The 27,790-nt window shown below is 41.1% G+C and overlaps 1 protein-coding gene across 1 annotated transcript in view; it reads right to left on the bottom strand.

Annotated features, from left to right (window-relative positions):
• The window catches only part of LRGUK (leucine rich repeats and guanylate kinase domain containing), a gene marked incomplete at both ends in the record, with an annotated part of 92,964 nt that overhangs the window by 48,722 nt on the left and 16,452 nt on the right, over window positions 1–27,790 (bottom strand). The window contains 6 exons of the mRNA XM_084230647.1: window positions 1,995–2,114; window positions 5,696–5,802; window positions 7,836–7,922; window positions 9,510–9,590; window positions 15,726–15,869; window positions 20,949–21,073. Coding sequence (XP_084086773.1) covers window positions 1,995–2,114; window positions 5,696–5,802; window positions 7,836–7,922; window positions 9,510–9,590; window positions 15,726–15,869; window positions 20,949–21,073 — 664 coding nt within the window. The remainder of the gene's footprint in view (window positions 1–1,994; window positions 2,115–5,695; window positions 5,803–7,835; window positions 7,923–9,509; window positions 9,591–15,725; window positions 15,870–20,948; window positions 21,074–27,790) is intronic.

Here is a 27,790-nt window from a genome sequence, read left to right as displayed (position 1 = left end):
AATGGCACTCTATACTTATTGTAAGATTGAGTTTTAATTTATTTTTGTAGCTTCAGGGTTTAAACTATATTAATGACTAAATTACTCTCTAGTATATATGTCCTGGGGTTGTTCAAATGAGGGGTGTAAATTCAGAGATCTAAACAAATGGGCCTGTTAAAAATAGTACTTACATTGTTTTGAACACGTGTAGGCCGGGGAAGGACTTTTCTATTTCACAGCATTAGAAAACTTTTTGCATTTATTGTTCTTACTGTTCTTAGCTCGCTAAGGAACACTAATCTGAAAATAATTTCATTGCTATATGTGAAAAAATAAAAGAGGAGGCCAGTTGGAAAGGCCGCAGTGATCATGCTCACAGGCCTATAACTCTCTGGAGACTGGGTTTTGGGCTGGTTTTAGCGTTTTGGCTATTTTGCTCTATTTTAACTGGAATCCCATGGTTACATGTTCCTGAAAATTGTGAGGTGTAACGAATGCTAACCTGAGGGAAAGGAAAGGAAAAACTCGGCTTCCGTTTCTCTCTCCTACCTCAGATAAAGCAGCTGGAGGGACTTTCGGGGAGAGGCCATGGCGGCCCCCCCAGACCACAGCAAACCTGCACGTCCCCACCATGCATGCGCGCACACCTGCCTGCCCGCACCACCATATGCATGTGCGCAGGCCCATCCCTCTTTCACCACAGCATCGTAATTACGGGCACCATTGGATGCGGGAGGAGCCCCATCAAGCACCCCTGGGATTGCTATAAAAGCACAAATACTTTCAAAACCTTGGACGCATGAGTTAGCTTAAACGTTTCGAGCACTACAGTTATAAAAAACTAATTTATTATGGGTTGAGATAGAATATATAACATATTATATTTCTATACTATATAATCTATATGTTATAATCAATGTAACATGTATTATATCTCAACCGATAATAAATGCCCGCAAAGATAAGCCTTCCATGCACACCTTTGCATTTTTTTTAAATCATTAGTCAGATGGGAGCACATTTTTGCACACAACACTAAATGATAAAGGACTGATCACAAAAATCTATAAAGAGCTGATGAGACTCAACAAAAACAAAGAAAATAATCCGGTCAAAAAATGGGCAGAAGAGCTAAAAAGAAACTTCTCCAAGAGGAAATACAAATGGCCACCAGGCATATGAAAAAATGTTCAATATCACTTGCAATCAGGGAAATGCAGATCAAAACTACCATGAGATACCATCTGACACCAGTGAGAATGGCACATATAAAAAAAAAAAACTAGCAACAACAAATGTTGGCGAGGTTGTGGAGAAAAAGGAACTCTCCTGCACTGCTGGGGGGAGTGCAAACTGGTCCAACCACTATGGAGAGCTGTGTGGAGATTTTGGACCTACTAAACATAGAGCTTCCATATGATCCAGCAATTCCACTCCTAGGTATTTACCCAAAGGACACAGAAACATCAATTCCAAAGAACACCTGCACCCCTATGTTTATAGCAGCACTGTTTACAATAGCTAAGCTTTGGAAACAGCCCAAATGCCCAAAAATAGATGACTGGATCAAGAAAATGTGGTCCATATACACCATGGAATATTACTCAGCATTCAAAAAAGATAAACACATGCAATTTGCAGCAACATGGATGGTGCTAGAAGGGATCATGCTCAGCGAAATAAGCCAGAAAGAAAAAGAAAAATACCGATGGTCTCACTCATAGCAGGAATCTAGAAAACCTAAATAAGGGACCAGGAAAATGAATAACCATAAGAAAGAAAATATCAAAATCAACAAACAACAATGAACCAGAGACACTCTATGGGGGTTGGGGGCGGGGAAAGGTGGGATTGGGGTCAAAATACGGGGGTTGTAATTGTATGGGGAATATAAAAAATAAAATTTAAATAAAATGTGAAAAAAAATTTAAAACATTAAAAAAATAAAATCATTAGTCAGAATGGGCAATAATGAGTTTTTCACAGGTCTGCCAGCCAAGACACAAACTTACCCATATCTGAAGTATGTGTTAAACTGTCTGCAGAGGCGGTGGGCGAGTTCTCGTTTCCCACAGGCTTGCGGCCCAGCTAGTATCAACATGGGGTACGGTGCGTCCAGACTGGGCAGGGTGCTGCAGGGGACACAGCGCGGTCAGCGACGGGCGGGGCCGGGTGCAGGTGGATCGGCGCCCTCACAGTCCAGGGGCCAGACACTAGCTCTGTGCAGACCCTGGCTAGAAGGACCGTCCTACTTTCCAGAAGCAAGATGATCATAGTATACCAACAACAATATTCGAAGCACAGACGACAGGATAAAATCCAAATACCTGTATAATTAGCAACAACACCTTAAAGGAAAAACATGGTTAGAGTATGCAAGATACTGGTTGATAAACCTGCTTTCTGGAGCTAGAATCTGTGCAGGAGAAAGGAGGAAGAAGCAACTTCCAGGAGGTTATACAGTATATGATTCAGTTTATAGAACATTCTCGAAATGACATGATAGAGAGGGAACAGATTGAAGGTTGTCGGGGATTAAGGAAGGTCAGAAGGAGGAAAAAAGCTACTCATCTACGATGGAAGCACGGGGGTCCTTGTGACAAAATCTTTCTGGATCTTGACTGTAGATGTTGGTGAGTGAACCTGCACCTGTGATCAATTCCAATTCCCTGATTGCCATATTCTACTATCTATTGATAGCTGTGGACATTAGGAAAAACTGGGTGAAAATTATATGGAATTTATATCATTCCTTACAAATGAATGTCCATCTAAAATTTATCTCAAAATATAATTTTTAAATGATTAAAGAGAAAAAAGATATTAAGGTAATTATTGGTGCTAGATAAAGGAGATCTTCCTTAAGAAGAAACCTCAAAACAAAGAAACAGAACAAATATTAAAGCCTGCAATTCAAGAAAACATTCTTTAAATAAGAAAATGAAACCATCCATTGAAACACAGTATACCTAAGAATATTAACCCAGAATAAGTAATACCAAGATCCAGTCTAGTAAAATCATTGGCCTTCAAAGAAAAGGAAAAAAAAAAATTCAGCTAGAAAAAGAGCACGTGATTTTTAAGGGAAAGAAAATTAAATTATCTCATTTTCTTTGACAGTAATGTTTTACACCAAAAGAAAGTAGTGTAGCATCTTTCATATATTAAATGGAAAAAGATGTGAGTCATAGATTTTATACTTAGTAAAAGTGACTTTCAACAAGAAAGGGCAGAGAATATCAACATGCAAGAAGATTCCATGGACACTGATCCCATTGCATTTGTAAAGGAAATTTCTAGAGAACACGCTTCATACAACCCAAATGATTGGAGAGACATCAACCTAAGGGCTGGAAGTGAGCAATAAACATGCCACTATCCATAGAACTAAGAGTAAAGGACAAAGGACAGTTTGTGATGGATGTATGTTCTGACAATAAAAATACAGTACACTATCTTTACAACGGGTGATTGACACTTATATGAAATATGTACCATAGACAAATTCATAGAGACAGAAAATAGATTAGCAGTTACCAGGGACTGGGACTCGGAGGCACTGGGAAGTTATTGCTTAGTGGGGCCAGAGTTTCTGTTTGGGGTGATGAAGTTTTGGATATAGATGGTAGTGATTATTGCACACAATCATGAATATAATTAATGCCACTGAACTGCATACTTGAAAGTGATTAATACAATAAATTTTATGTTAGATATATTTTGCCACCAAAAAAAAATGGGGGTGGGGAATGGAGAGAGCATGGGGAACGTTGGCAGGAATCGTGCTGGCAGCAGAATTAGTACTGGTGTCCGGAGGCTGCCAGGGTGTAATATGGGATAAAAGAGTAATTATGGGATATTCAAATCCCTGGAAACCTTGCTATGTGAGAAAAAGAGCTACTGAGGCAAAGACAGAAAGTTAAGGAAAAGTTCAATGAGGTCTTGAAAAAGAATTTTATCAATATGAACCCAGCACGTCTATCTACAGATAGAAACATTAGTCTGTCTAGACTTGGATTAGATAGAAATAAACAGACTGAATAAATGTAGATGGAGAGAGGGAGGGAATAAAGAAATATACCTTTAGCTCTGTCCACTAAAAGGCCTAGAAACAATGACCACCAGTATCACTGTCTCTAGCACTCATATGACTGGGGAATACCACTTCTCACCGACACAAATCAGGGCCTTTTGGAGAAATGACTAATTCAGACAGAACTTACAGAAGACAAACCTGGAGACCTTGTCAGACCAGAGAGTGAGTGAGGAAGCTACTGATGACCTCCGGGACAGAGTTCAGGTTCTGCTGTGTCATGTTAATACTCTATCCTCACACCGATCATGCCAGGAGAGGGGACAGTGATATCTCAGTAATGCAGCGTAAAAGTCCCAAGGCCAGAAGTTGGTTCCCAGCCAGGAGCCTGACCTCAGGGGCCGCCAGAGCGCTGGGTACTGGCCAGGAGTAGCGAGGGCAATGCGGCCTGCTCCTGCCTCTGTGAGGTTTTCATAATGAACTCCGCTCCAACCTGGAGCATCTGGGACTGCTTGGCCATTTGCTTCTGTCTGCCTGACAGCGAGAAATGCTCAAGAAATATGTGTTCACCAGATACTTCTGTAAATTTCTTTGATAAATATATTTATATCAATGCACCCTAAAGCAGGAAGCAACCAGCAATCTCAAACTCGAAAAGAAATACAATGAGGACTCAAGAGGCCCTTCTTTTAAATCAAATGTGCATTTCCAGGTATATGCAAATCAATGATAACTCATCTCACCTAGAGGGGGTACCATAAATATATAAAACTGTCAATGTCTGTATTATGCAATTACATCTAAAAATCATGTCCTGTATGCAAAATAAAACGTTTTTGCTTTCTGTGGGGAACCAACCCTGTGAAGTACAGGAGCAAATATCACATGGAGAAGCCATTTATAACCAAGAGATTTCACAAGTATTTTTAAAATGCCTTTGGGTATTGATAGAATTTCTACATTATACTTATAGCATAAATGGCCATCTGCTGCAACAGATTGTTTAAAAAGAAAGGGAGAAACCATGGTAAATCTGTCTTTGAACCTGGAGGTGAGAGACTCTATTCATGTGTTCAACCAGGCTGGGCGGCTCCTCCCTGCTGGGTTGATCACAGCTCAGAGCAATCAGGATAAAGACTATTTCAGGTTTCCCCTAGGCTCGCTGGGCGTCCTTCTAGGGACTCCCTAATAATCGGAATTCAGGACATGTTCTTCGGCAGGGGTATCTAGCATGCACTCCCCGCTAAGGAAAAATTTACAAAGCGTAGAAATCATCACAGCTCGGTTAACGAGGCAGAGGACTGTGGTTCCATCCGCAGCAGAGAAGCTGACCGACTCCTTTTTTTTTTTATTTCACTGTCCAGTGTCACAGGCTTAAAAGCCTTTGTCCAATTCAGAGGCCAGACAAGAGAGGGGAGTGGAGGGCACTCATCACCACCCTTTGGAAAACACTGAGGACGGAGCCCCATGCTCAGGCAGGTGAGGATTATACAGCAAGACTGAGACCCATGATCCACTGTAAATTTGCAAATATTCCAACTTTCAGCCCATTTATCACAGCCCATTTATCTAAAGACCCGATTCCTTCCCTCAGAGAGGATGAGAAAGGAAAGAAGGACCAGGGGAAATGACGGGCTTCCATCCTGAGCTCCTCCCTGCAGGTGGCTGAGGAGTCCCTACCTGTCAAAGATCTTCTGTGGCTGCATCACGCTGTTGACCACGTGGGTCAGATGGTCTCGCACAGCGACCACTTCCGGGGGAGGGTCGTATATATTTACTGCAGCCACCTTTTCGTATTAGAAATATGAAAGGAAAACAAGTTTCATTTCTAGAAGGAAGACAAAGCTTAGCTTTTCTTAAAGGAAATAGTCTAGACAGGCAACCGCATTTCCTGTCTATGCCCTTGAGTTAACAATAGCAAAGGGTTACCACACAGCAGCTGCCTGCCATCCAAGGGGTTGTGCCATGCCAGTGTTGCTCTAACCAGTTTTAATTACAATTTTTTCCTATCCCTTTCACCATGCCATTTGTCTTTCAGGATGCTCAGAAAGCTGTGAGTTCAATTTTTCAGGTCTACTCGAACTTTCCTACAACCTAAATAACGATTCCTTAAAATATTAAAAAAAAATAAAAATAAGTAAAATATTGAGCTATCGTCCCTGGGTCTCCTACTTCTTTATACTACCTGGTTTGATGACGGAAAAGTAAAAACAAAAAACCTCTGCGCCCATGATCCACTGTAAATTTGCAAATATTCCAACTTTCAGTATGAGAAGGAATAAAATTCATTGTTCTGGATTCCGGGCAGCTGTACTGCAGAATTTTGTGGCTCGTGCTGTTCGCCAAGATCTGTTCCCATTATTTCATTCTACCAAAACCTCCTCTTCCTCTGGCTTAACTTTCTCCATTCAAGGACCCGGGCCTTTCCTCATAACGTACTATTCTCTGTTCCCTTGTCTCGGTCGCCCTGCTAAAGACATTATCCTTGTCTATCACACTTCATTTAATACAGGGTTTAAAATTTTATTCCTTTTACAAAACATTAAAGGGAAAGAGGAATCTAATAAATGCCTGTGTGAGAATAACAGGCTAGCAACTGTACCTGTTTTTAATCAAGATTTCAGAAAGGCATGTATAAAATGAAATGTCTGCCTCTGCATTCATTCCTGCTTTCAGGCTCATCTCAAATTGACATCCAATGTAAGAAACCCCTCATGAGTGGAGATTTTAGCTGTCTCAGGTCACTAGGGCAAGAGCAAGCAGCTGTCCCTGGGATCGTAGTGGGAGGGTGGCAGGGGCTAGCCTTAAAGGTCTGTCACTCTTAATCATTATTTTAAAGACCTCATTAGGGGCTTCCGTGGTAGCTCAAGGGGGTAAGATGCAACCTGTGAAGCTGTCCACAGCCACTGCAGCCCAAGTTCGATCCCTGGCCAGGGAGCTACCCACATGGTGCAGCAGACCTCTCCTGTCTCGCCGGCTGCTCCCCTCAGCAGTGGATTTCAGTCGATCTGCCTGTTCTGTTCCCCACTCTGTCTCTGGTGAAATCTCTCACCCTTACCTCTCTGCCCTGTACCACAGTTCTTGTATGCATAATAAATGTTTAAAAAAATAAAGATCACATTTTTTTAAACATCACTATTAGAGCAATGATTTGAGTGCCTTCTGATGATGTCAGAATGACATTCTAATACTTTTCATTATTATTTTTTTAGATTTATTTATTTATACATGCACTGGGTACAGTCAGAAGCGCGGGAGGGTGAGAGAATTCACCAGAGCCAGAACGGGGTACAGAACAGGCAGAGTGATGAAGCACAATGCTAAGGGAAGCAGCGGGCATGGCAGGAGAGGTCTGCACACCATGTGGGACCCTCGCCGGCAGCCAGGGATCGAACCGGCGCTGCAGAAGCTGCGGGCAGCTTTGCAGCCCAGCGCTCAATCGCTGCACCACCAGGGGAGGCCCAAAACTTTTCATTATTAAAATGAAGTTTGGGAGTAACGCAGAATGACTGCACACCCTCCAAAAATGAGCATGAACCCCATGAACAGTCTGCCATCACTCTGCTGGCCCAGATGAATGGGGTGCTGCTCTTCCCCCCAATCTCTCCACCGTGTCAGCAGAGGGTGTTTACTGAGTTTGTGTTGATGCTTAGCTTTGCAGAGGGTTCAACTGACAGCCCGGGACAAGAACATACTCCCCAAATAATTAATTTACGCAGTGTTAGGTGTGCCCTTTAGGGATTATATCGCTCCCATGGCGAGCAGTGGGCGCTTCTCAGCACATGACCTCATCAACATGGGAAGTGACGGGATCACATACCTTTTCCTCCACTGTAATCTTCTTCTGATCTAATTCTGTTAATCGTAGCAGCATAAAAATGACGAAGAACCAATAATCAGATTTTTCCTATTTAAAAGAGCAAGTGGATGATTCAATTTGCCTTCCTTTCCCCAAACTCACGAGCACCAGCATTCTGCGGTCACGAGAGCAGCTCGTTCACCTACAAGACCCTGCTGCCCCCACACCCCCTCCCCTCCCCTCACTGCTCTGTCCTCTTCACTCTCACCGGCTCCCTTGTGTGAATGATGCAAATGCGGGCTGTTCCTGTTAAATTACAAACTCTTCAAATGTGTGATCTCCCTAATCTCCCTGTGAGACAAGCAGAAAAGTATGATTTACCTTCATAATTTTTTTCTGCGCAAAAAGCCTCAGCGAGGCTCTCCCCTAAGGCTCCTGCCAGCGACTCAAACCCTAGTCTAATGCCGAGGGGTTGCATTATCTCAAAATGACACATTATTAAGACTTTCTCACTGTTTATTATTACTTGGCATAATTCGGATCGATGACACATTTTTTACAATAGCAAAACAATTTCATTGGTAGAACCACCTCCTTATTATACTCAACCATCTACTCTGTTAAGAGGATCTGCCTTTTAGAAACACAATGGAAGATTTTTATATGAAGAAGTGACATCTCTTTGAAGGGAAAGGTTAGTGGAAGATGCATGTTGTAGATGAGTATGCACATGAATGGAGACCCAAAGGTGTCTCATGTGTACTGCAGTGTGTAGGGGGAGGGGGCAGCTGTATATATAAGTGAGTTCATGTGCGTGAAAGGGCTTTGCTGTTTGTTTATGCACCTGCATACTCTGCCCACCTGAAACTGGGGTGATGGACTTTGTAAGCCCCACTCCCCTCTTTCCCAGAGGTCCTTTCCAATTCCTTGCCATTCCCATACCAAGGATTGTTTTTATTGTTCAATCTTATTTTTCATTTTGTTTTCTTTCTGTCTGTGGATTTATTCATCAAAATGAAAAAATTCACACAAAAATCAAGGTACTCAGAGATAAATACGAATGCAAGACTCAATGAAAAAGTAAGAGAAGTGAGTGGGGGGTAGGGGAAGTGGATGAAGGACATAGGGGCATAAATAGAAGGACAGAGACTAGGAGAAAGGAAAGACCTATCAATGGAGAAAAAGAGAAAGGCCTGAAAAGGAGTGGCAAGCTTTTGATCCCCAGGGTAAAGAATCCATAGGAAAGGCATCGTTTTTTCCTACAGTCATTTTATGACACTGCCAGTCCCACAGCTAAATCCAGGCAAATTAAGATTAGGTATCTAATCTTTCCCTGTTATGAAACAGGAACCATATTCTGCCAACACCACCAGCACTGCGCATTTGCTAACATAAAAGGATGTTGCCAAGGATGTTGCCCTACCATCTCACTCGCTCCCTATAATCTTTATTGCCACCTGGATGAGTCATAAATGACCACACATAGTAGGTAACCAACCTTTGATTTCACTTTACTGGCACTGATAGGGGCTCCTAGGTGCTACTTGGCTTATCCCTTCTAATTGTTTCCTACCAGACAAAGAAGGATAATAAATACACTATTTATTTAGCATAGCTCTGAAGTTCTTTACCAAAGCACTCCCTGAAAGAATTCTAACATCTTCATCCCCCTTTCTTTGCTATAAACACTCTCACCTGAATTGGATTTCCCAGAAGATTGAGAACTCGAAGGAGAGGTAGATGCTCAATGTATTCTATTTCGTTCAGCTCAGCAATCTGTTTAATCAGAGAAACAAAATATTATCTACAGACTAAATGCACAAAGACAACAAAAAACAAAATATAAAGGAAGCTACTCTGGATCCTTTAAATGCAACTCATTTTAAAAAACTGCTCTGTTGAATATCCAGCTTTTAAAAAGATTTTTATTTATTTATTTTTAAAGATTTTTTTTTTATTTATACAAGAACCGGGGTACAGGCCAGATGCGTGGGAGGGTGAGAGGATTCACCAGAGACAGTGGGGAATGGAACAGGCAGACTGACGAAATACACTGCTGAGGGGAGCAGTGGACGAGACAGGAGAAGCCTGCTAGCCATGTGGGTTGCTCCAAGGCTGGCGGGGATCAAACTGGCACTGCAGAGGCTGCAGACAGCTCCACAGCACTGCGCTCAACTCGCTGCGCCACCGGGGGAGGCCCTAGATTTATTTTTTATTTATACAAGAACCGGGGTACAGGCCAGAGGTGCGGGAGGGTGAGAGGATTCACCAGAGACAGAGTGGGGAGCAGAACAGGCGGACAGGCCAAAAGCACTGCTGAGGGGAGAAGCATGCGAGTCAGAGAGGTCTGCCGCGCCATGCAGGTTGCTCCCTGGCTGTCTGGGGATCGAACTCATGCTACAGAGGTTGCAGACAGCATCATAGGTTGTGTCTTAACTCCTTGCACCACCAGGGAGGCCCTTTTTTTTTTTTTTTAAAGATTATTTATACAAGAACTGGGGTACAGGTCAGAGGCATGGGAGGGTGAGAGAATTTGCCAGAGATAGAGCGGGGTGCAGAACAGGCAGACAACCAAAAACACTACTGAGGGGAGCAGCAGGCGAGACAATAGAGGTCTGCCGCACCATGTGGGTATCTCCCTGGGGCCGGTTGGGAATCGAACCTGCGCTGCAGAGGCTGCGGACAGCCTCACAGCACTGTGCTCAATCCACTGCACCACAGGGGAGGCACTTTTTAATGATAATTCTGCAAAGTCCTATTGACAGGGAATCACTACAATGCCCTTCAATATCCATGAGCACACACAGTCTTTGTCTATGGTCAGATAACAGTGAGAATTTTCTCCTCTCAGCCATGTTTATTTTAAAACAGAAATAAAACAGTATGTAGAATCAGTATCAAAAACACATGCAAAGTCCTGGTTCTCTTCCCCTCCCCCATGAATCCTTCCTCATCTTCCAGTTCCCGGATCTCCCTTCCCAGCACAACTTCTGCTACCTGGTTATTTGTGGCTGGTGACGCCTCTTGCTGCCTGCACATGCATAATGCGATCATGTTTTCAATGAGTTAATTATAGTATAGAAAGATAAAAATGAAAATTGCATGATATATTCCTTGGTGGAGGTGTTACATAGGTGTTCGGCCTAACATTTTTTGTTGAACTGTACATTTATGTTTTACACTCTTCTCTGTATAGGTTATGTTCCACAACTTGACATGTAAAGAGGGAAAAAGAGAGCTTGATAGTGTCTTAAATTGACCAGGGATAGGGCTTCCCCAGTGGCGCAGCAGTTGAGCGCTGGGTTGCAAAGCTGCCCACAGCCTCTGAAGCTCCGGTTCGATCCCCGGCTGCTCCCCGGCCACCGGAGGAGGGTCCCACATGGTGCACAGACCTCTCCTGCAGCCCGCTGCTCCCCTCAGCAGTGTACTTTGGTCCTTCTGCCTGCTCTGCTCCCTGCTCTGGCTCTGGTGAATTCTCTCACCCTCCTGTGCTTCTGACTGTACCCAGTGCTTGTATAAATAAATAAATAAATAAAAATCTTAAAAAAAAAAATTGACCAGGGATAGAGCTTGGGTTGCAGCAGACCTAAATTCTCCACTAAAGACCAATAGTTTTATTTAAAACACCCCAAAATAGCATAATTGGAATTTTATTTCAAATGTAGATATTGAACTTCTGCAAGAAATTAATAATCACTTTTTAATTTCTACTTTTCCCCAAGTCATTTCTGTACACCTTGTGAAAGCACTCCTCCAGTAGGATAGACTAATTCTGGCGTTCTCCAGCCACATGACACCATACACAAGACAGCCAACCATAAGATCAACTGCTCCCCAGGGGGCAGGGTGGGGCATGTGCCATATTCAAAGGACGACACTTCCTAACACACAACACAAAAGGTGAAGTTCCAGGGGCCTCCCAGGTGGGGCAAGGGGTTAAGTGTCAGCACTATGAAGCTATCCGCAGCCACTGCAGCATGGGTTCAATCCCCAGCCAGAGAGCTGACCCACATGGTGCAGCAGACCTCTCCTGTCTTGCCAACTGCTCCCCTCAGCAATGTATTTCAGTTAATCCACCTGTTCTGCTCCCCACTCTGTCTCTGGTGAATCCTTTCACCTCCCTGCACCTCTGGCCTATACCCCAGCTCTTGTGCACATAAATAAATCTTAAAAAAAAAAAAAAAAAGGTGAAGTCCCAGTTCCAGGGCACAACCTGTGCATCTCTGAATAACTGCCATCAGCTGTCAGTATCTGAAGGTTCATGCAGCTGACATTCTTTAGATGGTAGGTTTGTGAGCATGGACTAGAAGGAAAGACCCCCCTCTCCAAAAAAAAAAAAATCCACTAAAATGCTCTCCTTATCAAGCTGAACTTATGGGCTTCTGGGAGATGGGGATTATGTATGTATAAGGAGCCCCGATGCCTCCAAAGACATCCTTCCTATCTGACACTCATGGTGGATGTACCTTTGCCAGGTAAAACAGGGACTGATTTTAGAAGATCTGTCATCCCAGGCTCAGCCACCTCTATACAAGTATTGTAACGCCTAGGAGGCTCAGATATCCCAAGGGATCCTCTGGGCCAACCCTCTCCTTACAGGATTAACAAACAACTCCAGAGAGAAATTAAGTTCACTTAGAAGCCACATTGCGCTCAATCCCCCCAAATTCTTTTTGTGCACATATATGAACAGAGGTATGTGTCAGAATCCCCAACGAAGACAAAAGTAACAGCCACACACTTGCTTGCCTGAGACACTAAGTGCATCTATTTCTGAACAACAATAAACAAGAGGTCCTCCGTGAAGAATGGCCTCCTTATATAAAGCATCACAACCATAAAGACTAGGGTAATGGCTTTTAGCTGCAGTAGCCCCCATCAGCATTCAGGGAGAATGATCTAGAGTACGGTCGAGAGCACTGCAGAGATGTGAAGACTAGGACCTCTGCCGGGGCTGCAGCTGTTACCAGGATTTCAGTTATTTCCATGGTTCTGTTGGTCTGTGAGTATTACTGAGGGTGACCTTGTTTGTTTTTTTTTTTTTAAAGATTTATTTATTTTATTAATACAAGCACTGGGTACAGTCAGAAGCGTGGGAGGGTGAGAATTCACCAGAGACAGAGCAGGGAGCAGAACAGGCAGACTGACGAAATACAGTGCTGAGGGGAGCAGCGGGCGTGGCAGGAGAGGTCTACGTGCCATGTGGGGCCCTTGCCTGGGATTGAACCGGCGCTGCAGAGGCTGTGGGCAGCTTCGCAGCCCAGCACTCAACCACTGTGCCACCAGGAGAGGCCCGAGGGTGATCTTGTTAATCCTTACAACAATTCAGAAAAGTAACTGGGAATGCATACTGGGAAATAATGATGTTGACGCAGAAAAGTAAAATAGCATTCTCTAAGTTACTCCCAAATCGACATCTTGCTTCCCGGAGAAAGGACTGAAGTTGCAATAGTGTTACTAGGGGGAGGAGGGGAAATCTACATGCTAGAAATGACATCAAAAGATCAAGGACTATACAGTGGAGGGTGATAGAGGCCCCCAAATTATAGCCCCTAATGAACATTCACAAAGGATCTTAAGAGATGATGAAATGGTCACATGAAGGTACTGCAATGTCTCAACAGCTAAAACCAAGTAAACAACACTGGTGAGCATGCTACCAATCAATCAATATTCCTGACATCAAAAGGATCCCACGACAAGCAATGGCCATGTTGTGTTTCTTTTGAATAAGAAGTTTTCCATCTCTGATACTCGGTATTCCCAGCAGTGCTGGAGAAATCTCTGAGGAGCTCTCTGGAAGACTCAAAGAATATTTCAAAGTACTATCGTTGCTCCCCAACCTGCCCAGCAGGGAGCCCGGAAATTATGTTATTGTTACAGACCCAATTGTTGCCAAAGGATCTCCCCCCCACCCTCCCCACCCCCCCCCACCCCCCGCTTGGGACAGGTGGCCACTTTTTTTTATGGAATCTCTTTAACATTTGAAAATTATAAACTCCCTTTTTTCACTTAATGGTGCCCTTTTTTTACCCTTTTCTCAACTTTTTCAAATGTAATTTGAAAAGTCTCCTGAAATGAAAGAGAACAGGAAACTACTCATGAGTTCTTTCTAGACTTGCACTATCTAACATCGTAGCTACTGGTTACATGTGGCTACTTGGAACATGGCTAGGATGAATTCAAATGGCGGTGTCAAAAACTTAGCATGAAACAACAGAATATAAGATACCACCTTGATCACCTTTATGTATATTACGTGTTAAAATGATATTTTAGGTATGTTGAGCTAAACAACATGTTATTAAAATTAATTCCGCCTACCTCCTCTTCAGCATTTTAATGTGACTACTAGAAGATTTAAAATCACCTATGTGGCTTGCATTTACAGCTCGTATTATATTTCTATCAGGAAGCACACACTTTCAGATCATTGCATCGAATGCTTTTCTGAGGGGAAATAACATTTAATCACTATATTACCCAGGAGGGTTAAGAACACTGCTTCTGGAGGCAACCCATTCTGTACTGGGCTCCTGGCCCTGCCGCTTGTTAGATATTTAACTTTGGGAAAATTACTTAACCTCTCTGTGCCTCAGTTTCTTCATCTGTAAAAAAGCAATAATAATGGGCTTGTAGTGGTAGTGACAGTTACATGAAATGATACACATAAAGTGCTTAGAACAGTGTCCTCTAAGTACTCAGTACCTCTAGATTTTAGACTCTAGTTATTATTATCACCACTACTCCTTTTCCTAAATCCTGAGATGTACCAAGTCAAGATTTAACAAGTACATTTCACCTTTCCAACACCAAAATGGTGAGAACCATTTTAGAGGCAGTTTGATGAAAAAGACCAACTATATGAATCGGAGATTGTACTGACTTCACAGGAGACACAGTACCGTGAATAAAAGTCACCCATTAGAATTAGCTTTAGAAATTGACAAAATAATTTCACATACAAATCAAGTGAAAAAGAGAAAAAAGAGTTTTGTCTGTGATTGGAAATCCACTTCTTGCCATATCTAGTGATTGACTTTTCTTGGTGTTTAGAAATCTAACAGGTGGTGGAAGTTGACTGAAGAAACATTCATCAGACATAACTTGATATAAGAATGATCACAGCTGAACAGAACCTCACATGTCACCCAAGGAAGGACCAATGTCTCATCAGTGTCAGCCAAACATTTCACTTTCAGGAAGAAGTACACATTCAACTCGCTTATGAAATCTTTCTCCAAAATATGACAAAGTGCGTAGTATGAATATAATCACTGTGTAGACTTTACAGCATAAGAAGTCAGCTAGAGCTACCAAATTAATATGCTATGGTTAGAAGGACAAATGCTTTATTAAACATAAAATTTAATTAAGAGTGAAAACCAATTTATGTATAATTTTTGAATTGAAGTTTGCATTATGCCAGATATGGAAATTTGAATAAATCCAATCCCCAAATCATACATATTAGGAATAACTCACTGTTGCTACCAATAGAATATAAGAATTCACTCCCTGTGCCTCTTCTCTTTCAATGGCAGGTATGGGCAATACCAGCCTGAGGCTACTCTTACATCTCCATTTTCCTTGTTCTGACATCTTAGGCATTCCTATGGCATCTTTCTACACATACACACCTTCTTCAGAAAGTCATGTGCAGTTGATAATTGTTAGCATGGCTGCAGTTTAAAATTTTAAAAGAATGTGTCTGGGAGTGAATTTTTCAAAAATTAAAAATTGAAAACATTTACAAATTTTTTTTAAGTCCTGCGACTATAGCTCCAGGAGGTTTTCTAGAATAACATTTAATGTGGCATTTAATGTGACAACCTTTGAGAAACCAGTAATAGGTCCAAGCAAGTCCCCTTATGAGATACTGAAGCCAAGACACATCGAGTGTGACATTACCTTATTATTCTCTAAGTTGATGATTTCCAAAAACTCATGATTCTCTAAGCCTTGGAGGCTGCTGATCTCATTGCAGGACAGATCCACGAGCTGCAGGACTCTTAGTTCCTCCAAACCCGTGATCTTCTCAATCTGGTTATTTCTCTAAAAATGGATAAAAACACTCAATGTCTTAAAGGCTTCTAGCAGGAAAAAACACAGTGATAAGTTCTTATCCTGGATACTGTCCCAAATCTCTTAAGTAAGCCCACACTACTATTTTCATCAATCACCTCCCTAACCACATATACAGATGCCCCAGAAAGGATTCCCAGTTTTTCAGCTGAAAGGATAGAATGCAGCATTTCACTACAGTTTTACAAGATAAATGTTAAAATTGATAAGACAACAGCTAAGTAGCAGAAGCATGCAATGGCAGCCTAAATCCATGTTTATCTTTAGAAATATAAATGTAACATGATTCCTTCATCACTGTCACAACAAATCAGTTGAGTATTGTCATTTCTGCATACAACATGGTTTTCAGAAACATTCAAAATTCAGAAAAATTCTAAACATTCCAAATAGTCACTTCATGTCATGAGGGTTGTAGTAGTTTGACACACATCCCCCGTTGTTCATGCTCTTGTGCAGTCCCCTCCTCTTGAATCTACCTTGGATCTATAACTCGTCTTTATCAAAAGAAAATGGCGGAAGTCTGCAAAACCCCAAGGCAAGACTTGAGAAGGCCCGGCAGCTTCTCCTCTTGTATCATGGAGCCCTGAGCTGCCATGTAAGAACTCTAGCTACTCTCCCAAAGAGAAATGGTGAAGGGGTCACTTGTGGGGGAGGTAAGATGCAGAGGGGCAATCGGAGTAAACAGAGGAAGAACCCAGCCATTCTGGCCCCTAGTCAGTCAGCCAGCTGGGTGAGGCACAAGAACTACACAGCAGCACCCGGCTCAGACTCGGAATTGCTAGTTAACAAAACAGTTAATTAATAACATTTCTCCACACTACACCTGGAGTGGCCAGTTAAACAACAGATAACCAAACTCGGTTCTTCAATAATTTACCCATAAGCGTCTTCTTCAACAATAAGCATAAAACAAATATTTAAGACTCAAATGTTGTCCTCTTTCCCAACCCCAACCTCTGTGTACTCAGAACAACAAACCATAGTGATAGTGATCATAGCAATTTGCATTTTCTTGCACATTTTCTAATATATTCATAATTCCTTGGGTTCCTTAGTCTTCAAGAGGTAATAACGTGCTATAATAAAGCTAAACTTTGAGTTAAAGTTGAGAATCACAACAAAGAGTAACTTTGAAATTTCAATTAATGCCACATTATGCCCATTTTTTAACTTTGAAAACGTAGAATAAGCACTTAGGAACTAAGAAATTAAATTATAGCATTCTCCTCAATCTATAATCTTTTTCTTGGTACACATTTCCTGGTACATTTAAAAGCAAGCACTCATTTTCATCCTATTTTTCATACGATTTCACTTCAATAATGAGGAAGATTTGCATTCATTAGTATAATTTTATGACTTTAAAATATATGAATAGAATGCTGACAATCTATAATGCTGAGTGATTGTACATGGGGGCTCATTAAACTATTCCCTTTATTTTTATATATGTTTGAAAGCTTCCATAGTAAGGAGGAAAAAAACACTTATAACCCCATTCCCCTAAGGTAAGGCATATTTCCTACTGTTCAGAGTTCAAAAAAGTTATAGAAAAAGGTAATGGCAAAGGGAAAGAAAAAAACTAACACTAAACTTAACATAATATCCATATTAATTTAGCTTATTGAAATAAGGCCTCAATATCCTATTTGAAATATGCCCACATATCAAATTTATATACAATACACTTTTTCCCAAAGACCTTTGAGGTGCTATAGATGTGGAAGATAGACAATAATAATTCTTTACAGTGTCTCTGATGGCTTTCAAAGTGGTTAGATGTCTGAGAGTAGAGTGAGGAATAGAAAAATTTAATTAGATATCCTAAAGTCATAAAAGAAAGCAGAAGTGGGAAAAATTCAGTCAGAATTTCTGAAAGTCATCAATGCAACCACTTTGTCCATCGCTAAGACAGATACTTCACTCCCAAAAGTGGACATCCAGTTTCTGCAAGAACAGTTCTTGCTCATTCTATCATGACAAGTGGAAAGGGAGTCTCGTGAGATAGCTAGAGTCTTAAATAAATGAAACAAGAAACAGTCTTAATCTACGACTTGGGAGTCAAAAACAAGCAACTCTTACTCAGACAAAATGAAGTTGAAGGTCTGGAATGCACTTTCCTTACTGCTAGCCCACAAGTGAACCACCTTTCCTTTCATCATAAAAGTTGATGGAAGAGAATTATATAGTGATTTGGTCTTTTTTTGTCTACATTGTAAAATGCATTCTTTTCAACTGGTTTTCTGATTCCATAAAATGTTTAAAAAGCATTAAGAATTATGGAAGCAAATGTGTATCACCCATGTATTTTATTTGGTAAAGAAAACCTTCCCATACCCAAATGTTTTAAGGACAATGAATGATGACAGCATAACTAAATTTTTTTTTATTTTTTATTATATTTTACATCATTCTTCCTTTTTGTACAATGTGTGCTTTCTCCTCTCAGGTGTAGCCCCATATAATTCCCACCACCTAGTCACCCGTGCACCATCACCACAGTCCCTTGTGCTCTTCCCTCCCCTGTCTTAAACCCTCTCCCTCCCCTGCAGAGTGTCTCTAATTTATAATTGCCTGTTAATTTTGCTTTTTAATTATTTTTTTTCTTGAACCCTTATTTGGTTCCCCTATATTCTTCCTATAAGTGAAATCATCCGATATTTTTCTTTTTCTTTCTAGGTTATTTCGTTGAGCATAATCCCTTCTAGTACTATCCATGCTGCTGTGAATAGCATGAGTTTATCTTTTTTGACTGCTGAGTAAGATTCCATTGTGTATAGGTACCGCATCTTCTTGACCCACTCGTCAATTTTTGGGCATTTGGATTGTTTCCATATCTTACCTATTGTAAATAGCTCTGCAATAAACATAGGGGTGCAGATAACCTGCATTTAAGTTTATCTTGGGTGATGAGGACAGGGGATGGGACAAACCACCTAATCTATTTATAGAAAAAGCAGGCATTTTATGCTTTCTCTAAAAGTTACTTGAAAGGGAACTGCCAACATGGATTTCTTAGTTATTGGAACAAACTCTGAGGATGAACGTGTTATATGTTGTTACTCCCAAGTTCAATTCTGATTCCCTTAATAAGATCACCACCCCACATATCATGCTCCACTGAAGTTAATGGGAATGCCAGTCCAGAAAAGACTTGTAAAGGAAAGGAAAAGCTTCTAGCCAGCTACAAGGTGATGGTACATATTGCTAATAATCCTGCAAATCATCCAGTTCTCTCTCATAGTTTTTCAATTTTCAATCCAACTTATCAAATTCACTTTCATTTCTGTTTTGCTAACCCACCTTCACAAGCAGAAAATGTGGAACCTTGGGGAAATTATTAGACCTTTCCACATCTCAATTCCATCCTCAGGACTCACTGTGAGACGTAAAAGGTCTTTTTAAAAAAATACTTCAAGCAAAAAAGCTATGGGAAAGAAAATGGACAGATAGGCAGCCTTCAGATGTCTGTGATTAAATAAGATAGAATAATATGCGTGTGTGTGTGTGTGACATATATGTCTAAAATCTGCAGATAATCCAAGATGCCATTTCAAACAATAGTTCAACAGTCCCCTGTGTGGGATTTCACAGAGGAAATTAGTAAATCACCAGCTTCATTACTTAAAACTCTTCCTGCCCACCTGGTGACACATGTACTAAAAGAAGAGCAGAGCCATCCCAGGGTTAGAATAGGAGGGAGGAGGAAAGGAAGAAGAGAGAGTCCCTTGGGTAACCCACAAACTATATATTATCATTCCCCAAATTAGCGAGCTATACCTAATTAGTGAGCTATACCTAACACTAAGATATATAATTATTTCAAAAATAATATATATATATCTTTGTGGTTAGAATATATATTATATATCATATATATAACACATATATAATAATAGATATAATTATATAATTTATATATAGATATAATTATATATCCTTGTGGTTATAATGATCCTGCTGTTATTTTCGTAAATTATCTGTATTTTCATTGAATCATAGTCATATAATATGTCATCTTGCTGGAGAAGAATGTTCTCTACAGGAAAATATTTTTTAACTTTCTGATTAAAGTTGTTCATTTGTTCTCTGAACTAATTCTGGTTTTCTAGAATAGACTTGCATGCATCAGTATAATAGGAATTCCAAAACTCGGTGCTCAGAGAACATCGTATGGTTCATTGGAGAGCAATAAAGTATTATCAGCAATAAATTTTATGTTTAGATATACTTAAATGCAGTTTTAGCAGTAAGACATTATAAAAAGCATTTTAATAGTTGTTAAGTGTATACCTATCTCAGTGTAAAAAAAGTCAATCTTTTAAAAAATTGAATTTGGATGCCATATTAGAAAGTCATTTTACCTTAGCATTAAATGTTGATAATGCACACACACACACACACACACCCCGACACAGAAAGGAGCAAACAAAATTAAAGACATTAACATGTCATTAAGGAGTTAGCTCTTTATAAAATTGAAAATTCTTAAGTAATTATAATTCATACATTTTCTAACACATTAACTAGAACCTCTATAAAGAATAATGCCCTTAAATGCAAAAACACTAATTCGAAAGGAAACCCACACTCCTATGTTTATTGCAGCACTATTTACAATAGCCAAGATATGGAAACAATCTAAATGCCCCAAAATAGACAAATGAATCAAAAAGCTGAGGTCTATTTACACAACGGAATCTTACTCAACAATCAAAAAAGACAAACTCATACCATTGGTAGCAACGTGGATGGAGCTGGAAGGGATGATACTCAGTGAGATAAGTCAGAAAGAAAGATAAATATTGGATGGTCTCACTTATATGTGGAATATAGAGAAACCAAACAAAAGGTAAAGAAAAAAGTCAAAACTAGCATGCACCCAAGGCAATCAGCACATGTGGGGAGGAGAGAGCAGGGTCAAACAGGGGAGGAAAGAGCACACGGGGCTATGGTGACAGTTCATGGGTGACATGGTGGTGGGAGAACTCTGGGGGCTACAACGATGTAAGAAAAAACAAAGAACAACACTTTTATTAGACTTACCAGACAAAGTGTCTTGAGGGGTAACGCATGTAAGCCACCGATGGTCTTGATCTTGTTTTGGGCCAGGCTGAGGTGCGCCAGGCTGCAGCACTGCTCCAGGCCGCTGATCTCCTCTATCTCGTTGTCTATATACCACGACTGTTTAAGGAAAATGTGATTGGAGGCATTTGAAGAAAAAAAGAACCCGTGTTAAATCCACATTGGCAAAGGCAGGCACAGGCATTAATAAAGCAGTCCTCTAGACCCAACACAGGAAGAACACCAAATTCTAAGTGTATTTTTTCATAGAGCAGTGCATCCTAGTGCCACTCAAAATCAGATTTAAACAACAACAAAAAATCAGATTTACACAAAAGCAGTGAGTGGGTGACGAGGGATGTTTCAGAGAGGCTCAGCTGCCTCCTGGTCTCCCTGAGACACTTGGCGCTTCCCCAAAGACACAGGCCTTCTCATACAGGCGGCCCTGGAGAGGCAGCAGGCACTTAGCTGGGGTGTCCTGCTACTAAGCAGCGCACAGCCTTGATGTCACAGCTTGGATGTCCTGTGAGCAAATGGGTAGTGACAAACCACTAACACCCATTACAGAGAGGAGCAGTCTTTCCTTGCTCTTTTGGTTTCTCTTTTCTCTTTAAAATAAAGGAGGCCCGGGCCTCCCTGGTAGCGCAGCAGTGGAGCGCTGGGTTGTGAAGCTTCCCGCAGCCTCTGCAGCGCGGGTTCGCTCCCTGGCCGCTGGGTGAGGGTCCCAAATGGCGCCCGCTGCTCCCCTCAGCAGTGTACTTCGTCAGTCTGCCTGTTCTGCTCCCCGCTCTGGCTCTGGTGAATTCTCTCACCCTCCCACGCTTCTGACTGTACCCAGTGCTTGTATAAATAATCTTTTAAAAAATAATTTAAAAAATAAAATAAAATAAAGGAGACCCGAGTGCTACCTTCTTGTTCTCATCTGTGGATGAAGTTTCCAGTCATCTTAAAATTTAACTTTTTATATTGTGTGTGCCCCGTCCCTATTAGTCACATAAAAATTGTCTCAAAGTCACCAATGCCACTCACCTCTCTCTGCCCCCAATCCCTGTAGCCAGTCTCCAGGATTTAATATCATTTTCCCACAAAAGCTTAGTTAATACTGCCAGGTCGTCCAAACCATCACCATCTTCTCAACCTTTTGTAATCTTAAGGACTTCCAATCAATCACCAAGACCTGGAAATTTTGACTTGAAAACATCTCTTGAATTAGTCCCTTCATTTTCCTTCACTCCTCTGCCAACTTAATTCATCTTTAGCACCAACAGGCACACCTAACATCCATTTCTCCCTGCCTGCAAGTCACCTGACACACTCTTATTTTGAATTCTTCCAAAATAATGATTAGATATCACGCTTCATTTAAAAATCCTCATAGGACAAAATTCAAATTCTTCACTCTGGCACTGAAGGCCCTTCACAATAAGGAAAATCTCCTTATCCAGTTTCATCTCCATTATAATCCAAAGACAATTCTCCAATTCAGCCAGATCAGTCTTCTCCGGAGTTCTGGGATGCGTCAAGAACTTTCTTACTTGACACTATCTTTTTTGTTTGTTTGTTTTTTTTCCTACTCTATTTTAAACCCTGCCCATTCTTCAGGACCAAATTCCACTTTTTTTTTCAACTTTTAACATTCCTATTAAACAAAAATCCCAAGCATTTCTTTTTGAAAGATAATCTCGTATTTTCTTACTGCTCTGTACCTGCTTAATCACATAAGTACAAATGAGGAACAGGGAGAACATATTCCTGACACATTTAATACACAAAGGATTACTATCTAGAGGGCATAGGAGCAACAATTACTGGGAAAAAATGATAAAACAAATACTGTCATAGAACTGGGTGAGAGGCTTCATTCTGCTAGAGCCCCTCTAGAGGCGATTATAATATAGTAATTTACAATTACTAGAATTATATAAATATGTCACAGCAATTCCACTTATTTGCTCTAGACAAAGTATTTCTTCCTCAAAGCTCTTCCTGGTCAACTTCTAACCCTCCCACCCCGCTCTAGCTATCTCCCTCCATTAATGATGGAATCAGGCATTATTTTAAAGGAGGGGGAAGGGACCATAAGTATCACAAAAAGTTATTTTGTCTCATAATTATTTGTAGTATCTCAACTCTACTACTTACTAGTCATGGAAAACTTTACTTCTCTCTGCTCATACTTTTCGCTTGGAAAGTGGGGGTAACACCAGATCACACTGAAGCTCGAAAGGTAGATCATGGAGAAGACATCAGAAAATGGATGTGAGTGAGCTACACAAAGCATAAAGCATCTCCCAGTGGCAAGGCCTGGTCTCACTGCTAAAGTTCAAGTACATGAGGTCAAGGAGTCACGACCGAAAGCACAAAATAGAAGATTCTTCTGAAAAGATCCAGGTCAGAGAAAGAAGCGAGTTAGGAAACTAGAAACAATAATGAGGAAATAACTGTAGACATCCCGAGTTTTTCCTTCACTGGTGTTTGATTTGATCCTTGGACTAAAGCATCGTTCTGCTTATTGGCAATAGAGCAACACACTGCCAGGATACTTTCCTAAGACACCGTGTCAGAAAAGCTTTAGAGAAAAGATATGTATGATCCTGAATCCTCTGCTTCTTGCAGTTTCCACTTTCTTTGGGCTATTGAAATAATCCTTCTGGAACTAGAATACCGTATCTTTGCAGATATGGATTGTAACAAAAGATACATGATCTAGGACATGGGACATTAAACTCTTACACATTCTATTTCTAGATAAAATAGAAAACCTCCAATGGTCTTCTGTCTCGGTTGAGGCTGGAAAGCTATAGTCTTGCATCCTGTATCCAGAGCATGAAGGTCCTGGTAGCTCAGCTCAAACCCAAATGAAGATACTCTGTATTATGGCAAAGACTATAACACATCCCTGAGGGTAACTAGGCTCAGGAAGTGTCCCCATGGGAAGCAAGCAAGGATCAGAAAACTAGAAAACTCCAGAAACTATGGTGAGATGAGAGGAACTGGGAAGGAAAGCCTGCCTGTTGTCTACACAGTGATTTTCCAAGACATCAGGAGTGAACCACTCTTTCCTTAGTACATCCAGCTTTCTCTGTAGCTCTCACTGGTAAGTCATGGCTCGTGAAACAGATGCTGTACAGACCAAGAGGAGGGGGGAACACAGATTCCTCACCGTGATCAAAGCCACAGCTTCTGCAGCTGTGTAGGCATCACCCAGGGTGCTTGGGCAAATGATATGGTGTTCACTAAACATCTCCTTAAGAAGTATGTTCATTTCAAAAGAATTGTCTATTTCTCAACCTTGCACATCCCCTTTAAACTGCAAGGAATTTGGGGCTCTAGAAAGTAATTTTGAGCAGACAGTAGGTTTTACAGGGGTGAAACAGTTTCTCCCAAAGTCCTCCCCTGGTGACACTTTACCAGTGCCCTGGCTGGGCCATGCAGAGCTCTGGGCTCCCTAGTATCCCATCTTCTTGCTTTAAGAACTTTTATAAAATGTTCCTTGCCTTTCTTCCTAATTTCATTCTTTCATAGGTTTGGGGACTTTCCCATAAGAAGAAATATAATCTGAAGTCACCAAACTATCACAATGAATTAACTCATGGGGTGAACCCTCCTAGGTATGCTTTCATTTTTAAAAGCCACTGCCGGGAAAAAGAAACTCAAGAAGAATTCAAAACCATCACATTGCATGCCAGTCTAAAGTTTTATAATTCTGCAGGTATGTATTTTACACTGGGATTTTCAATCCTGGTGGCCACGGAGTGCAGGAACCCCTGGCACCTAAGGATAAGTTTACAGGCGGAATCTATTTTTACAATCTATTTTTACATGTTGGTGAAGCCGTCAGCAGTTCAAAGTCCTTGACATGAATTATTCACTAGTTCAATATTCACTCTTATTCATTTGTCTACAATCATAAAATATGGTTCGGGTGTATAGAAAACAGTTACTGAGAAATAAGTAGGAAATCCATCACACCCTCTTAGTGGAGAGAACTGTGATGATGGCTTTCATCGAAACCAATCTTAAAAGATCTATATCACCTTCCCAGTGAAAAATGCTCTTCACTACAGGAGTGAATCTCTCTAAGAAACAAAACACACATACACTTAAAGTGGCGAGGTGACAGCAGTAGTAATTAGTCGATGAATCGCAATATGGGGAAGATAGTGGAGCTCAGAGGACCGGTCACAGGTCCACCATCCACCATTTACCAAATAATCTTGAACAAGTCGCTGCACCTCCCTGGGTCACAGGCCTCCCTCCATTAAATAATGGGGAGCAACTCGATCTCTAAAGACCTGCCTGGAATTTTAAATTCTATGAACCATTATTTTCTAAAACTGTGATTCTATAACAAAATAATTTCCAATGAACAGTCAATATTTGTAGGTTAGAATAAACTGCATCCTGACTAAATAAATAATTCACTTCCTCTGGGCAAAGTTAATCAACTTGCAATATGGAATTTTGTCAGTCATCAGTTATCCATGTTTGGATGGACAAAATAGCATAATAATATAAACTAAAGAGATGACAGCTTCTAGTTAACAATTCATCCTGAGGTATTACTATAATCTACTATGATCAGATTGTCGGCATAACTAGTTTGACTAACTGATGTTTTTTGTTCTAAATCATTCTTTTTTAAATAGTGATAATCACTCTTTTATTTTACTTTGTTTTAAAGAAAAGTGTATCTTTCTTGCTCAAACTAACTAGTCAGCAGGCCCTCTTAGGAAAGCTTGAACAAAAACAAAAAAGATAAAAAAGATAACAGACAAATTTCTAAAGCATTCAAAACAGGACAAATGAATGGCATTGGATTTGGAAAGTATGCTTTGTAAGGTATATTAGAGGATTGAATAGCTTAGAGCTGTGGATCCTCAGACCAGCAATATCTGCATCACCCGGGGAACTTGCTAGAAATGGAAATTCTCAGGCCCACCCAATCCGAAGCTCAGATGGTGGGGGCCAGAAATAGGTGTTTTACAAGCCCTCCACAGGCTTGAAGTCTGAAGCTGGGTAAATAATTATTGCTTTCAAAGAAGTCAAGTTTATAATTTTCAGGTTTTTACATTTTTTTTAAAAGGCCCATACATGGCCTGCTTTTAAAATACAATGAACACTCTTGACACCATCACGCCATCACCCTCTCCAGCCCAAGAAGTAGGACGTTAACCATCACTCCTACCTACCTCTGCACACCTCTCCCAGCACGTCCTGAGGTCTCCCTCTCAGAGACAACCACCATGCTGAATTATCTTATTTCCTCTTCCCTTCCCCCTTTAATTTTATACATAAGTGTAGGGTAAGGAAAAATGTCAGGCTTTTCTGCCCTCCTGCCATCAGGATAGATGATGGATCCTTGCGGTCCTGAATGCATGCCTGATGGCGGGCACCTGGAGTAGGGTGTGGGCATAGGGAGATGGGATTCACTTGGGCTAAGACTGTGCTTTTTAAGGGCGGCGTCACAGGGACGCCAGCAGCAGAAGAGAAGCCAAGAGAGAACGCCAGAGAGCCCAGATAGAATGAGGATTTGCTGGGGGCTGGGAGGTCTGCCAGCCTCCTGGCCCCCCAGCACCCCTGCCTGCCATATGCCTGGTGAGCCCCAATAAAAGACCTGCAAAAAACCACTGAGGACTCTGACTCCTCCTTTACCCGGTCTGCATGGGATCAGAAAACCTGTACCATGTCCATTTCTGCCCCTACAATAAGTTATATTAAGTTTTAGTAAGATTCATCCTTATGGATGGCATGGAGATATATGAAATATAATATAGTATAATATAGTACGTGAGTACACCATAATTTATTTATGCTTTCTCTTATCAATGAGCATTTGGGTTATTTCAGTCTCTTGCTATTACAAAAGATGCTCCTATGAACATTCTTATACAGACCTCCCGGGACATCTATGAGAAATGCCCCACCTGTAGGAGTTAAAGTGCTAATCAGACAGAATTTAGATGTTAAAATTTAGAAGATAGCTAAAATGATTTTCCAAAATGGGGTTAATGAGTTTCATATCCATAAGCAAGATAAAAAGAGATCTCTTGATCTAGTGCTCTCCAATGTTTGATATTTTTAAGATTTCTTAAATTTGGCAATTGAGTGATACAATATAGCATCTCATGACTTCTAGGTCCCTTTTCCCCTGTTTTAAAATACCCTCTGATCCCCTAGGATCTGATTCCAAAGGGCTGTGGAGTCCAAGAAGCTGCATTTCTGAGCAGCTCCTGACAATGCTGCCCCTGTTGGTGCTCCTTGAGCATCACCTGCTAGAAGGCCTGAGAGGAGCAGGTTTCTGAGCCAGCTTCTAGATGGCTTCTGGCTGTCTAGCTCCACCCCTGGGCAAGTGCAATACTTAGCACAGTCAAGCAGCTCTCCAGACCAGGCTGCCAATGTGTGCTACTCCCATCTTGATATCAGCACATTTCATTTTGACCATTTTCTGACTTCTCTATTTGGTTACATCCAGGAGAACATACTCACGTCCAGAGCATCATGAGAATGTCCACAATGGCTCCTTTTCACACATCCTTCTAAAGGGAGTGGTACCATATCCCACACTTCCCATCACACGGGAATAAAGTTATTTTCCCATAAAATGTCTTCAAGAGAATGTACCTCCCATTCCCCCCACATCTCAGCCTTATTGCAAATGTGCTGTGTAACAGCTGCTGCCACTTCCCTGGAATGAGGCTCCCGGGGGCAATCGATTCATCCTCTGCTCTGCCCTAAAAAATCCTCAGGTGGGTAAAAAGATACTTACTGGGAAGGAGAAGCTGCTGCTCCCTTATCACCCAGAGAACACGAGTCTCTGGTGT

Source organism: Talpa europaea, assembly GCF_964194135.1.
Source record: "Talpa europaea genome assembly, chromosome: 3".
NCBI lineage: Eukaryota > Metazoa > Chordata > Mammalia > Eulipotyphla > Talpidae > Talpa > Talpa europaea.
The sequence above is the reverse complement of the archived record's forward strand: the minus strand, read 5'-3'. Positions and strand labels throughout refer to the sequence as shown.